Source organism: Falco naumanni, chromosome 3, assembly GCF_017639655.2.
Source record: "Falco naumanni isolate bFalNau1 chromosome 3, bFalNau1.pat, whole genome shotgun sequence".
NCBI classification, from domain to species: domain Eukaryota; kingdom Metazoa; phylum Chordata; class Aves; order Falconiformes; family Falconidae; genus Falco; species Falco naumanni.
This window is the reverse complement of record NC_054056.1, coordinates 99,086,087-99,102,712: the sequence shown is the minus strand read 5'-3', so window position 1 is coordinate 99,102,712 and position 16,626 is coordinate 99,086,087. Positions and strand designations below refer to the sequence as shown.

Sequence of the window (16,626 nt, the reverse complement as noted above, 5' to 3'; positions counted from 1 at the left end):
TCTTGGGGTTTATTTCTCTCTCTTTTTGTGATTTTCCTTTTCATTACAATTATTATTATTACTATTATTATTGTTGTTGCTATTATTGCTGCTATTGTTGTTTTATTTTATTTCAATTATTAAACTGTTCTTGTCTCAACCTATGAGTTTTCTCACTTTTATCCTTGTGATATCCTATCCTCCACCAGGGAGGAGTGAGTGAGCGGCTGTGTGGGGCCTAGTTGCTGGACAGGCTTGAACCACAGCAGTCTATTTTGGTGCTCAGTGCGAGGCTTGAAGGGTTGAAATGGCAACTGGTCTGACCAGAGCATGTTAAAGCAAATTTGTTATAAGCATTCATTATATTAGATTAATAGTTACTGGTCACAGAATGTTGATTTGTTTGCTTTCAGAGTTGTTGCACTTGTTCTCAGAGTTGTGTTATGTGACACCTTACTTGCTGTGTATGTTCCCTGTTCGGCTGTTTGTCACCACTGGGGGCTGAATTAAGGTTATCATTTTGCTGTACTGTTTAACACTGGCTTATGATATGATAAAATTACTCATCATGAGACTAGTCTGGTATTTGTACTCAGTATTGCTGTCATTGCTGTACTCTGCGAACCATCTGCCACAAAATATTAATAATTACACCTTTTACCTTTTCTCTGTGGAGAGTCAATCTATGGGGGCGGCAGGAGGGGACACTACCTCACTCCTTCACCTTCCCTTTCTCCTTCACCTTCCCCTTCTTCTCCAGGCTAGTTACAATAGCTCTTGAGCATTTTGAATATCCTTGGGAAATTCAAACCAGCATGTTCATAATGCTGTGTCTCCTGACTGTGTTTCAGGTCTTGTTTAAGGTTAAACAACTGTTTAAGAGTACCACCCAGAGATATTCCCCAAGGCTGGATAGTTATGAGTGGCAGGGTGTGTGAGACAGTATGGGCAAGTGCCTAGGACAGTGGACTTGTGTTCCAGTGTTTTGGAATTTCACCCCCCGACAAGAGCAGAATCCTGAAAAACTAGTAAAATATTTGGAAAATGTATGCTGTTACCCTGACAATTCCAGAGACACAAATCACTGCAATGTGCTGGGGCCTGGCCCATGCCTACTGAGCCCTGTTCAACAGTATTCATTACCCTCAAGGGGAAGGGAAGGTATCTAGATCTGATGACAAAGTGACAGGCACGGCAGTTACTTCAACCCCCATGACAGGGAACCAGTTCTACAGCAGAACCAGAGGACCGACCTGCGCTGATACTAGTCACCGCTATACACAAGGAATATTGGATGTGAAAATTCATTTAGTAAGGGAGAGAACTCCTACTAAGAAGGGGGAAGGAGGAAGAAGTGGATGAGGCAGATGCTCTGAATCAGGGCCGTCACCAGAAGAGGAAGAGTAAGAAGCAAAACTTATAAACGAGGTGATAACCACCTAATCCCTATCCCTAACCAAGCTGTGAGATATGTGAAAAGATTTCAGCCATCATCCAAGCAAGCACATTGTCACCTGGCTCCTCCAGTGCTAGCATAATGGGGACAGTAGCCTGGAATTAGAGGGTAGGGAAGCCAAGCAGCTGGGATCCTTTTCTAGGGAAGGGGGTGTTGAAAAATCAATTGGAAAAGGGGCACAAGCCCTCAGCCTCTGGAGGTGATGCCTGTCAGGTGTGAAAGAAAGGTATCCCTTCAGGGAAGATGTCATATGTCACCAAGGTGAGTGGACCACCACAGAGAGAAGTATCCAGTATCTGAGGGAATTAGCTGTGCTGGAGGTGATCTATCATGACCTGTCAAACAAGCAGTTAACCTAAGATCAAGAACTAGTCCACTGCACACAACCCATGTGGTGGAAGTTTGTACATAGCACACACTGTCATTGCATGCCTACTCATTGGCAGTAATGACCCGGAAAGATGGAGAGGTACAAACAGTGGATGCATTGGCTGGCCAACTCCCACAATACTAAGAAAGTCTCTCATCATTCCTATGGGCCTGCATCTTGGCTGTAGATAAACTGTCCTGGGAGTTCCAGCAATTCAAAGAGGATACGTCCTACTCCTCACCTGTGCAGACCAGTTATTTCAGCTATTAGCAGTAGGTGTTCCTGTGCTCAAGAGAGGATATAATGCGTACATACCACGAGTCACCCTGTGGTTTTACCTGCATGACCACAGAGCGGACATGAGGAAATGGGATGGAAAATCTGTGTCGGCCCTAGAGGCACGGGTATGTGAGTTGCAAGGAAAACCAATCACAAAAAGGGGTTCTTCCAGGAGAATTGCTGCTCTATTTTCCAGTGGGCAGTTCTCCAGACAGAGTAGAAGGGCTGATCTTACAACCAGTCTTAATGAAGAGACTCCTGATTCCTGTTTACAAGAAGAGAGTAACCATACCATGACCAGGACTAGAGGGGCCCTGCCTCCAGCCAAGTGTAGGAAGGGAACAACCACGTTTATTAGACTGTGTGAATCTGATAGGCTGGCACATCAGACCCACAGGTGTATAAGGCTCTGGTGGACCCCAGTGCATAGTGTGTACCCTAATCCCATGAGCTTACAACAGTGAAAGCAACCACTGGATGGCTGGAAACATATCCCATATCCCATGCCACAGCCTAGAACACTATCCTGGGCCTTGAAAAGCAAGCCTTATGGTGACACAGTACCCCAGAAAGAATTGAGTCAGACAGTGAGACTCATTTCCAAAACAACCTCATAGGCACTTGGACGAAGAGTATATCATTGAGTGGGTATATCTCTTCCTCTATCATGCAGCAACTTCTGGGAAAACTGAACGATACAGTAGACTGTTAAAGGCTACACTAAAGGCAGTGGGCGGTAGGACCTCCAAATTTAGCAAAAGTCGCCTTGTTAGTCAACACTAGAGGATCTGCCAGCTGAGCTGGCTCTTCCCAGTCAAAACTTAAAAGTACTGTAGAAGGGGATAAAGTTCCTGCAGTACACATAAAAATATGCTGGGGAAAAGAGTCTGGTAAATTCCTGCCTTGGGCAAAGGCAAACTTACCCATGGAATTGCTTTTGCTCAAGGACCTGGGTGCACATTTTGGGTAATGCAGAAGGACTGGGCAGTCCAATGTGTGTCTCAAGGGGATTTGATTTTGGGTGAGAACAGCTAATGATTTGAATTGTATGATATTAATTTCTATATAATACTGTATGTCATCACTGCTATGGTTGCTATATGCCATAGCAACAGTATTACAGTAAGAATCACCCAGACTAATGAAGAATTAATTTTGATGGAACCAGAACTGGTTTCAGCATGCAACAGTCTACCACTACACACCATCTCTCCTGCCCTGAAGGGCTGTTATGACAGATGGAGCCCAAAGTCATGGACTAAATTAACTCAGCAGAAGCAGGAGTGGAATCAGCAGATCCAGGCAAGTAATTTTTTTCCTCTGGATCTTCTAAGATCACACCAGGACTACATTTAAGGGCTCACCAGTGCTGCAACAATTTTGACACAGAGAAATAAGTCCAGTACAATGGAGAGTCACCAAGATGACTAGAAGGGTGCACCGTCTAACATACAGAGAGGCTGAGGGAACTGTGTTTGCTTCAACTACCTAATGAGAATGTATAGAAAAGGCAGAACCAGACTCTTCTCAGGAGCATGTAGTGATAAGATGGGAGATAACGGGCACAAGTTGCAACTAGAGAAATTTCAATTAGATATTGAGGGGGAAAGAAAAAAAAAAATCACTCTGAGGGTACTCAGACATTGGAACTGCTTGCCCTGAGATCTTGTCATCTGAATCCTTTGAAATCATAACTGGACAGACAAAGGCCTGAACATCAAATTGGCCCAGCTTTGTGTGGGGAACTACATCTCTTCCAACCTAAAATGTTCTGATTCCATGGATTTTTTCACACAAATTGAGCATCTGCAGTTGTGTCCTGGATGCACACTAATCCTATTTTAAGTGGCAGTAGTACACAAGTTGCATTTCATTGGCAGGTCATGTTTTTCAGATACAAATCTCAGACCTGAGCCATGCCAAAGGTCTGGTCTGTAATCATGTTTCTGGTTGGGTTATATTCTTCCCTTCCTCCCTTCATTTCTGTTTTGTAATGGAGGAGCTGCTTAATAGTTCTAATAAGTGCTCTGAAGAATAAGTATAGAATGTTTGCTATAGTTACCTATGTCTGTAATATTTTTTTAAGAAGCTTATCATGGCTTTGTTCTCTTTGAGGCTTAGGGGTGATGTTCTAGACAAAGCACCTGCTTCTCTTGGTTTTCCATGTTGTTTTCCATGCATTTAGACAGTACTTTTCTAGAGGGTTTTGACATCATTACCATAGTTAGCCAACAGAGACTTCCTTGCTGAACTTGAGATTGCAGCAGCACATAGCTAGCTTGTTTTCAGCCTCTGTTTCAGAAGCCTTAACTGGATCAAAAGTTATCAGAGAAGTAATTGCTGTTTTTCTTGAAGCTTGTAAAATTTTATATACACTACAACTACCTAAATGAATCAATGTGGATATCAAATACCTGTTCTTAATAATTACTTATGTGATGTAACCATTACTTGTTATTGTACTGTTTTTCATATCAGAAGCATGTTCTGTAGATGAGATATGCAAATCCTAATAAATTTTTAACCGAATCAGGAGATCTTCACATTCTTTTGGAAGATGTGAAGCGGAAATTTCAAAATAATTATTCTGTGCTTCCATCTTCAGATGTACTTTTATGGGTTTGCAGTGTAATTCTTTCTCTCCTCTCAGAAATACTACAACATAAAAATGGCTTTAGGGGATCAAACAAAAAATCTAGTTACTTCATTAGCTTGTCTCTAGTAGTCACCAATAGTTGATATGTGGCTAAACTATATAAAAGTCAAATATGTAAGCATTGCTCCCTGTTATCTGTAAGTTTTCAGAAGCTTCATCTTAAGTACTGCCAGAATCAGATAAGTGTCTTTGTATTTAAAGGTCTTAAATAGCCTTCCAGGAATTTCAAATTTCATATAGACTTTTGGCAACCATAACTACCTGAAGCAGAAAGTTCCACAGTGCAAATATGCCTGGTAAAAAAAAAACAATAAACAAACAAACTTCTTTTGATGTATTAGAAAGTTGGCACTGATCTTGCAGAAAGTATGTGTTCCCTATTGATCTTGTCCACAACACCCTTACCTGGTAAAGAAGAAAGTCTTGGTCTTCATAACATTTATTATTCCAAACTCTATCTTGCATAGCACAGAATCATCAGATTCATTCTAGCTTCCACCATGTCCTGACACAATTACTGTGTTTTCCTTAATGGAAAAACTTACAAATTTTTCAAAAATATTTACCTTTTCTCCCCTTCTGCGTAGTGACGTTGTTAATTAAAAGTGCTGAGTGGTTATTTTTGTGCAGTTTCTTATGTCTTGGATATTAAACATAATAGTATTCACATTATAGAAGGAAGAGGGAAGCAAAGATAAGAGCATATGCATGTATGTTTGAGTCTATTTCAGTATTTTGAAACAGCTATAAATAACAAAAAAAAGTGATACATTTAAGGAATATTTTCATACTTTGCCCATCAGTGAGGAAAAAAAAAAGTTATATGAAAATATATCAGTATATCATATATATGAATATAGATGTTAAATTGGTGTTATTAATGTTGAAGTAATTCTTGGTTGTATACTTTTTATTTTGTAATAAACTAGTTATATTGGTTTCCTCGACTTACCAGTTTTCAGACCACAGATTTTAAAACTAGGATGTGTCTTATCTACTGGAATGGCATCCATAGATCTAACTTCATCTAACCATATAACTATATCATCAGTCACAGTGAACGCTGTGTAATGAAGCTCTATAGGAATTCTTTAGGAAAAATATAGGAGTCATGGTTTTGGTCATTATGTAGTAATTTGTACAGTCTTTAAGATGAAGGGGGAAGAACATTTGATGTATAATGGAAGGATTCTTAAAAAAAAAAAAAAAAAAAAGGAACATTATGTGTCTACATGGTGTGTGGTGTTCAAAGAAGACCTTGAGAAAACTCCAGAGAATATTAGTAACATTTTAGGTTATATTTAGAATTATGTTTGCATTTGTTTTCTCTATAGCAAAGCTGCGTGAATCTTGCTTTGATCCTGGAAATATAATGAATGGAACAAGACTTGGTATGGATTATAAACTGGGGTCAACTGTCACATATTACTGCGATGCAGGTTATGTTCTTCAAGGATATTCTACACTAACATGCATCATGGGAGATGATGGAAGACCTGGCTGGAACAGAGCCTTGCCCAGTTGTCATGGTAAGAGCAGTTTTTCATTTATTATAGTTGCCGTTGTTATTGTTCTTGCTTTGTCATATGGAAAAAACAGGTACAAAATTATAACCAATTTTAATAAAATTCTCTTTTAGGGCAAAGCCTTTTTCAATGATATATTCAATAAAATAACATTTAATAACTCATGATAAATACTGATTTGTGTTCTTAGTAACGTTGGATAAATAGCCCTACAAGTTACTATTGCAAATAGAGGTTAATAGTAACGTCATCTTCTACGCCAACCTGTATTCTTCAATTAATAAATTTTCAGCAGAGTATAGTGATATATACCATATATATGTATTTAAATACAGCATTAAGGTATAGTCTGGACGTCACAATATATGTTTTTTTCTTTTTGTTATTAGTGGTTTATAAACCACATAGGTGAAATATTTGTATATACATCATTTAACCTTTCGGACATGTGGTGTCTAGAAAAATTCAGCCTTGAAATGCACTAAAGATCCAGTCATTCAAACTTCTATGGTTATGAAGAACGCACTAATTTCAGGAATCTTCTCTCTTTATGTTAAATTACCACTGACTGTCTCAAATATAAGCATTTTCAGCTTTAAACTCTAAGAGAAGATTTAATTTTTTTACTGATTTGATGTTAATTCTTACCACCAGCAATTGAGGGCCACTTCATAGCAAAGCAGAACAAAGCAAACTACAAACCAGTATTCTTTTTACATATTCAGTAAGATTAAGCATAAAATTTCTTCTATGTATCCAGATGTTAATAAAAACCACAAAAATTCCAAATTATAAAACTAATGTTTGCTTTATAAGTTAAAATTAAAACTCATTATTATGTTAATTTCAGTTCCTTTTCATAATTTGAAGACAAGAAAAACTCTTATTTCAATTTCCAATTTGGATATATTTATTTTAAGTATAATATGTATTTTCTTTGATGTGTACTTTAATTTCTATTGCAAAGTGGATAGTGGAATAGCAGCAAAACAGAAAAATTGTCAACTATAAAGAATTACCAATATTATAAGCTGTTGAAGAACTTTAGTGTTTTCATTGTCCACCAAAACCGTCACAGTACTGAACACCAAACTTCAGTGGCATCAAATAGGAAAACTGGTCCTAGCAAACTTTGGGAGTATGTTCAAACTTGAAGACTATGTGCAATGGAAGTAAAAAGTTTCTTCCTCATTTTAAAATGAGATACAAATGTTGTTTTCTAGGTAGGAGTCAGTGAGGAAAATTGATGTATATGAAGGGAGAAAGATTTCCTTCTTTTGGAAAGTGTTTTTCATGGGTAATGAAAGGTGAAGAATTTCTTTATCAATTATGCAATAATTGTGTCTATTCATGCCTCTTATAATCTAGTTAGCAATCTTCCAGTGCTATCTGTTTTAACATTCATGAAAGGGGGAGTGTTTTGATTGGAAGGACTGCCATTTTAATAAAAGGGAAAAAAAAATCTCATAATAAAAGAAGTAGTGGGTATCTCTCACTGATTCTAACACGACCGTTTTCTTTCCTGGATGAACAAAGCCTTATTTCAAAGATGACAAACCCGACACTTCTTTAGTATATAATGTCAGAGTAGGTGCCATAAAAATGCCTTAGCTTTAGTTTTCACTTGTTTTCCTTTTATTGCTTTTTCCTTCAGTTCAGAGTTTTTTTAAGGTTTGTATATATGTTGCTGTGATGTAATATATTTTTACTAAGTAATCCATTCTTTCCACTTTTGTGCGTTTTACGTCAAGAATGACAGAATAGTTGTATAGCTATGAGAAAGACAGTATCAGTTGATCAGTTTTCAATTACATGGAGCTGGCAGAAATAGTTTGAGAGCTGAATTTTACCTCCTGACCACTAGTCTTGCCTGCATACAAAATCTGCTTAGTAGAAAAATGAGATTCCTCCATTATGCCAGTTGTATTTTTGAAACTCCATTGAAACTGATAGTGTTATAATGAAATGTGCTTTTTTCTTATTTATTTTTAAGAGAAATAAAAATTAGAAACTGAACACCCTTTATACCTCTAATGTTTTAGGTATGAAGTAAAAAAAGCTTTTTTTAAAAAAGTTACCTATCGTTCTCTCTGAACTTTTACATTTTTAATATGAATTTAGAATCCAGGTTCTTCTTTTAAATTCCTTTGAGCCATATTTAGCCGTGTAGCTTTATAGGGGGAGTGATAGTCTCAGAATATGAAAAAGAGAAATATTACAAATTAATATTCTCATTTTCCTCATATTTGGAGCTAAGTAGGTCAGAGGAAAGGAAGAGAGAACTTTAAGTGTTCCAGATAGCTCTCTGGGCTGAAGGAACATGCTTTAAAAAGTACAGAATTGCTGTTGTAAAGTATAGTTCGAAGAACAAAGAAAAGCTTTTTCTCTTCTAAGAGAATTTGTGTCAGTAATATTTGCTCATTTCCATGAAGAAAATTATTAGGTAAATAACATGGATAGCATGATGGTGAAACTGATACAGGGGTCCAAAGTCAGACTCTATTAAGTAAAAACTCTTCTTGTAATTAATATGGATATATTCACTGAATAGTAGAATCTCAATAGAGAAGGATAGAGTACTATCTCTATACCCATTCTGAGTAACTTGACATCATTGCTTAAGACATACTCCTGAGACATAGTAGATGAGTTTGAATGGCCCATATAGAGAAGTGAGTTACCAGTCTTACATGTTCTGAAGTCTAACCTTTTACATAAAATGTGGGCAACAATACATTCTCCATGCAGAATTAAAAAGAAAATTAAGAACATGGCTTTATTACTTTGGAAAGTCAACCATTTGGGATTGTTTTAAGCATTCTCTGAAAATTTGTGGTACATGAAGCCCCATAGGAAATGTTTGTTAAGGAACACTGATGTTCTCAGTCTGGTCAGACTTCAGCATGAGCTGGCTGATGAATTGCTTACTCTTTCAAAACTTACTTTCCTGGAAATGTGCAAAACCAGAAAATATAAGTATCTACAGACCCTGAAAGTCAATAACTGATGATTTTGGAGGTAGATAAGAGCTGAGCAGAGGCTTTCAGGATCATAGAGGACTAGTTTTCTGAAATCTGCTCAGCACATAAAGCTGATGTGTTTGCAAGTGTACCTTTAGGCACCTAATATTTTTTTATGACTTAGTCCTATGTGCATTAGACATGACTTGCATTTGATTGAAATCATTATTAAAAATGACCTTGAACCTCTCTAATAAGTATGGGAAGTGGACTATATCATTGGCTTCATTCTTTTATGAACACATGCAAAGATTATCCAGGCTAATATGCTAAGTTATTTGGCATTTCATGGTGGGTGTTAAGAACAGGATGTAATTAACATATGCAGATGCAATATCACTGTGACAGAGATTATGATTAATGATTTCTCTTAGCTTCACCAACTATAGTTAATTTTAAATTTTTGGTAGCAAACAACAACTGTTTACAGAATAACAAAAAGCCCTGTAGTGGGAAATTGCATTTATGACTGTGTTTAAAAACCTTGTTCCTACCAGAAGAAATCATTTATTGATCATTAAAAAAATATTTCTATGTTTCATTATACTCTATTGTTTAATCCTTGGAAATATTTGAATCCAGGCTTCACAACATCTCCATCTGAAAGATACATCTAAAAATCTTAAATATTGTCATGGATGGCCTATGATTTATTTGGTTTTGGTTTTGAGTTTTTTCTTGTAACAAACCCTCAGTATTCAGAATATTCATAAGTACTGTTTGCCTTTTGTTTAAAAAAAAACCCAAAAAAGTCCTGGGATTTCTCACAGAGCAATTCCATACCATGATATTTAAAAGCAACAGAAACATTCATAAGTATGATTGCAACAAGAAATCTTAATTCCTAGTCTGATGTACACAATTGCATACTATAGCCATGGTGGTTTAGTGATTAAAGACCATGATAAAAACCAGATGCATAGGTATTATGAAGAAGGAGAGAGGACCTGCTATATCACCTGGCAGATAATTTGCATTCTTAGGATCTGGGAAAATTGGAGCCTGCAGCCTCATCTTCTCCCAAATAAATGTTTTCCTGAAAACTGAAATTTCAGAGGAAGTACCTGTACTTTGTTTTGGTTCTGACAGTAGCTCTTAGTTTAATTTGCAGTAATTCTTATTTTTCTGTGTGACTTTTTTGTTTCTTTCTACCTGTATCAACTTGTCGCTGCTGTGTGAGGTAGCTCAGATCATGTTTATATCTGAAAACTTCTAGGATGGAAGACTGTACAGAAAAAAGTATCTTACTATTTATTCTTTTTTAATATAATAAATGTTGAGTCTTTTTCATCAATCATTCAATATTGATTATTTAATCAGAGGTTTTAAAGGTCACATTTTTATGCACTTTTTACATAGAGAAGGTACGATTCTAGTGTGGTTATTGCATACTAGTGTGGTCTTTTGAAACCATGACTTTAGTCAGCCAATTTTTCACATGATAAATCATAGTCAGACTGAATAGTATTACAAGTTGCAATAAAAAAATGAATATAATAATTTTCACCATTATTGACAATATTATAAAGATTTTTCTTGTTCTTGTCATAGATAAACATGTAAGACTAGAACAAGGTAAAAGAGTAAGGCACATTAGGTGTAAGTTCTTTCTTGGGTGATTTTTATTTATGATAGGTAGGCAAAGACAAGGTTGAATATCTAGATAATCTAATTTACACTACTTAAAAATGTTCAGCTATATTAAAAGAACAATCAGATAGATGCCATGTAATAGTCTAATTTACACATGTAAGAATTAAGGTGCTTTTTTTCTGTTTATAACACTGTGGATGTGAACATTTTTATGAAAGCAGTTGGAACTTTAATTAACATTTTTGTCCCATTCTGCATTTTTTGAGTACAAGTGTAGAATGCTTGATTATATTTCCAAATCCTCAACTATCATGTATCAGCAATTAAAAAAGAAGATTTTGAAAGGCACAAAGCAGTTGTTAGAAGCCTAACAGTCATTAACTTCCATCTGTGGTATTTAACATTTTCATCTTTAGTAAAAAAACAAAACAAAACAAAAGAAACCAAAAAAACCCAACAATGAAACAAAATAAATTTCTAGACAAAACTGCTTGTTTTCAATGAAGAGATAGAATGCATATCTAAAACTTAACTAAGCTCAGGATTAGATTACACCGATACTGTATATGGATATTAGTTAACTATTTTAGGTTGGCTACTGTTACTGCTCATTAGTTAATTTTTGCTAAAGCACTTATACTTTAATTCATTGTTTCATTAGTTCAATGTGCCAGATAGATATTTACTTCTGCAGTTCTCTGCAAGAGGCTTTTTCCTCAGTGTGGTTAACTTGCTTTAAAATAATGTTATCTGTGTCAGAGAATTAAGTGCAATAAACACATTGTTTTCATACTTTGGAGATGGCAGAGGACTGAATGAGATAGTAGAAAAGAAGCAGAGAAGCAGTAAGGATACAAAGCCAGGATGGCTTATATTTGCCAAAGGAGACTTCTTGCAAAATCTGAAAATAATTCTCAGAAGTCCAAAGTCTATCTTTCTCATGTTAGGAAAGGTCCTTGGCAAGAAATTCTGAGGATGACATGAGTTTAAATGGTTGGTGTTCATGGTATAAAGAACGGAATAAAAGCACTGAGAGAGTTACTGTGCAGCAGAGTGCAAAGACCAACCTTAGCATTCCATTAAGGTTGTAAAAGTACTGAAGGCATTAAAACACATGGAAGAGGTGGTATAGGTCATGCCACAATTGGAGGTATCCATTTACCTCCTCTTGAAGCATGACACTTTAAAATAAATTTATCCCTACTACTTTTACATTTGAATTATGACTAGATAAATGATATTACAGAGTGAAATTCATTAATTGCCATGGGCATGTGAACAAGTTGTGTCCCCTGCTCTTGGATTTTCAATGCTGAAAGGTTGTTCAGACTAGATTTCCTCGCTATCTCAGGAACCTTACTCAAATGAGCATTCATACAAGTTAAACTATTGTTTTCCTCATATTGTCACTTTTATCATGCACTGTCATGCTTGCACAATACCTCTGAGCAGGTAGAGAATTCAACTTTATGAAATGTACACCACAAACCAAGAAGACAAATTTGATGCTTTTATTTTTAAACTACTCAATAGTTCCCCTAAATTTTTACAATTAAAACTTGTAAAATCAGTAGAGAGTGGGGGAAAAACCATAGCCCCTTCGAGTGGCTGTGCAATGTCACCAATTACTCTGTTAATACTGTATATCTTTGTGCTTGAAGTTGTGAAGGACAGAGTCACACACGAGAAAAGGCAAGATGAAGTGTGTAAAGAAGGAAAAGTAGTCCTTTAAAATAATAAAAATTACATTTATTATTAGAGAGTGTCCTATAGCCTGCATGTATACAGAAGTATTAAACAATTATTAAAAATTAATTTCTGTGTGTAAAATTATTATACCATTATAAGTAATAAACTGTTGTGGTATTTATGTTCCCAAAAAAATGAAATTTAAGGCTGAAGAATCTAACATTGAAAAGTTAATTGATGACAGAATTAAGGCTGTCATGCAGGTAAAGATGTGTTTGGAACATCTTCAACAGTGATCTTACATACTATTTTGGGTGGGAGGTGGTAGCAGTTGTTTTGTTTCAATCCAGTGATGATAAATAGTTTATGTTTAAAGTCAGGAGTTGAAGGGCCACCACCATGTAATCTGTTTCAAAGTCTGAAGGTGTGTAAGGAATGACTCAGGCAATTGCAGAAGGCAGAGTAACATTCAGCTTTGTTAGCTGCAAGAATACTGTGAATGGGACTCAGTTTTATAGTTCCAAAGTAATGTTCAGTTTGACCACTTTAGCAGCATGCTTTATTTAAAATTGTCATATGTTGCCTACTTAAAAACATTTCTCATTTTCTTTTTGCCCAGAATAACACATCTGTTTTATAAAATCACATAGAACATGACCCAAATACTTAAAAGTATAATTTAAATCAATTAGGTTTGTGGTTTGAATATGTAAAATGCTACTGAAATGCTACATACTCTGAAAAGTTAGGTCTTAATAGTCAGAAAGACATGAAAAGGCAATTGAAGGATTTTTAAAGAAAATATAAAGGATTTTATTTTGTGTGATTGAAATATCTTCTGAATACTAAATTTTTGTTCCCAAGCTTCCACTGCCTGTTTTTTTTTTATAATTGTATTCCCATTGCTTTACTATTCCAAGCTTTCCTCCCAGCATGGTCAGTGGAGAGAGACAGGTTTTTTAAAAGGTCACCAGAGGGGATTCAAAGAAATTGCTAGGAAGGTGTCTTTTTTTCATTTGCATCTGGACTTCAGGAATAGGATTTACTGTGCTTGCGTGCTCAGCAGGGTGTGACTTAGAACAGCAACATGGGAAATAATATAGTGAAATATCTGAAATCACTGTGTGGAAGGAATACTGCTTGAGATTAAAGCATATATCAAATGCTGTTTTGGAGGGATTTTAAGGTTACTTTTTGTGTGTAGATGTAAATATTTAGCACTTTGAAGGTTGCTGAGAAAGTAAAAGAGTAGACATCTATGTCTGAGTATACCTTAACCTATATACACCACACTACAACCTTCTGTATGAACATACTCATTGAGTGAATGGAAAGACCTTTGTACACAAAAAACTATCAAGTCAAAAAGCCAGAAAGAGAACTAACTTCCACCTAGCAGATTTGTCAGTAATCAAGTAGATATTTGGTCATCAGTATACACTTCTTGAAGATAGTGGGCTCATTTTTCCTATGACAAGCCACTGACTGCTTACTGTAGAATACACAAATGGTTTTGGGAATAGGGAACAAAAGTATGATCTTTGTATATGGCTATGCAGATAGCTGGTATTTAACTGAAAACCCCATAGTGATTAAGTTAAAATCTCAGCTTTTCTTAAAGCTGTTGTTCTCTTCATATCAGAGGAAGTTTGAAAATGTTGGCAGAATGAACTATAAATGTTAATAATTCTAGAAAGCTCAGAAAACAATTAAAAATAAGTACAGACACATATATATACCCACACCAAGCAGTACTTTGAGCATCTGACCTTTTCCATATACATTTGTAATCCATAATATGCTGTACAATGTCCATTGAATAATAAATGCAGTGTGTAATTATTCCAAGCTTTAATTTAAGTAGCACTAATATAATATAATGGTAAATAAAGCATAAAAAACGAAGAGTAGTAGTCAGTTACAACAATCTCATAAAAATCAGCTGCCAGAGAATCCTAATTTCCAAGGTATTTAAGGGATTAGTTAGAGTGCACTGTAAAACCAGGTACTTCATCTTCTGTTGAACTAAATCTGCTGCCAATTTTTTGAAGCATATTTTAATGACGGAAATTTTAGAAAGGAAAATAGTTTAAGCTACATAAACTTTGATTTTTTTAACCTTATTTTTTTATACTTTTTACTATAAAAAAAGAATCTGAAATCAAGCTTGTATATCCAAGCAATGATTTTAAATATGTCTTCTTAGATGCAGCTATTAGTTTGCATAAAAAACATGAATAAGTAAGGAAAATGTAATAGTGAACTTCAGTATTATTAAGAATAGCATGTAAATGATAAAATATGTAAATTAACTAAATACATTTTCTAATTTATTTGGCAGTAAGAGCATATAGAAAGCACAGGTGAAAATGCAGAGTAAAGTTTGATATTTTTTTTTTTTAGCATGTTAAAAATTGATATTTCTTTGTTTACTTTTAATATGCAAATTTTCCAGTAGAAGATTGCAAAACATTATTATTGCTTAAAAAAAGGTTATTCCGTCAGGTATTTTGAGCTGGAGAGAAAAACAGCTTTTAATACTAGTTAAGTAAATATGTGCTTGATTCTGTATTGTGTCATGGTTTAACCCCATCAGGAACTAAGCCCCACAAAGTTGCTCACTCACTCTCTTCCCTAGTAGTATGAGAGAATCAGAAGAGTAAAAGTGAGAAAACTCCTGGGTTGAGATAGGGATGTTTAACAGGTAAAGCAAAAGCTGCACACAAAAGCAAAGCAAAACAAGGAATTAATTCACCATTCCTATGGGCAGGCCGGTGTTCAGCCATCACCAGGAGAGCAGGGCTCCCTCATGCATAACGGTGACTCAGGAAGACAAACACCATCACTCTGACACCCCACCCCACACCCTTCTTCCCTTAGATTTATATGCTGGGCATGTTATCTTATGGTACAGAATATCCCCTTGGTCAGTTGGGGTCAGCTATTCCAACTGTGTCCCCTCCCAGCTTCTTATGCGCCCCAGCCTACTCACTCGTGGGGGTGGGGTGAGGAGCAGAAAAGTCCTTGGCTCTGGGTAAGCCCTGCTCAGCAGCAACGGAACCCTCCTTGAATTATCAACACTATTTCCAGCACAAATCCAAAACATAGCCCCATACTAGGTATAATGAAGAAAATGAACTCTATCCCAGCCAAAACCAGCACAAAGCATTAACCTTATAGATACAGATTTTTCTTTAAAGATTTTTTAGAACAGACAAGATAGCTGCAGGGTATTCTGTTTTTAGAAGGAAAAAAATAAAACCCTACCATTTCTTTGCACATAAAAGAAAATATTTATTTTCCTGTCCTGGTTTCCAAAGACTGGAAGACACTGACATAGGATAGGATTATGCAGTATTAGTCAGTAATCAAGGTAAGTGAATTAATTAATAACTGGAATTAAAGAAACAAATCCAGTCATCTGCACTGGCTGTACCTGATAAATATGCATGTTTCTAACTTAAACTTGGGCAGCAGTCTGAAGGTCCTCACTTGTCTAATAAGACTTCAATAACCCACTCAACTGGAGGAAGATTTATTAGGTGGGCTGTTTTGGTGGTTATATGTATAAGGCTCATGTTTCATTCTTTACACAAATTTTGCTATCTTCGCATTGACTATCACAGTGGGACTAGGAAAGGGTTCTGCAGAATAGAACAACCTGCAATTAAGAGACTGCACTGTTTTAAAATGGAATTCACTGTTCCTTTCCATCTTGACTGGGCTACATACAGTAGTTAGTCAACCTACTATAGCAATGGTAAGCAAGATCATCATCCAGCTTAAAGAGGATAGCCACCTCTATTAAGATCTCATGTTTCTTGATGTTTCACTCAGAAGCTGCATGTGTAAGAGCTTTTTTTGTGATCTCACAGTCTTTTGAAGGAACAGTATCTTCCACAACATAACTTCTAATTCTTATGTATTTGCTGGAACCATTTTTTTTTTTTTTTTAGTCCTTTTATCCTGAAGTGTAGCTGTATGCTTACAGAAGTCAATATAATGAAACACAACTCTGTTTAACACACATTTGTGTACTCCAGCTAGCACCAAAGTTA

General features: G+C 35.8%; 1 protein-coding gene across 2 annotated transcripts in view; it reads left to right on the top strand.

The window, feature by feature from the left end:
• Positions 1-16,626, top strand: part of CSMD3 (CUB and Sushi multiple domains 3) — a 726,030-nt gene that overhangs the window by 522,170 nt on the left and 187,234 nt on the right. For both annotated transcript variants that reach the window (XM_040588420.1, XM_040588419.1), the window contains one exon: positions 6,075-6,269. In XM_040588420.1, the coding sequence (XP_040444354.1) occupies positions 6,075-6,269 (195 nt within the window). The remainder of the gene's footprint in view (positions 1-6,074; positions 6,270-16,626) is intronic.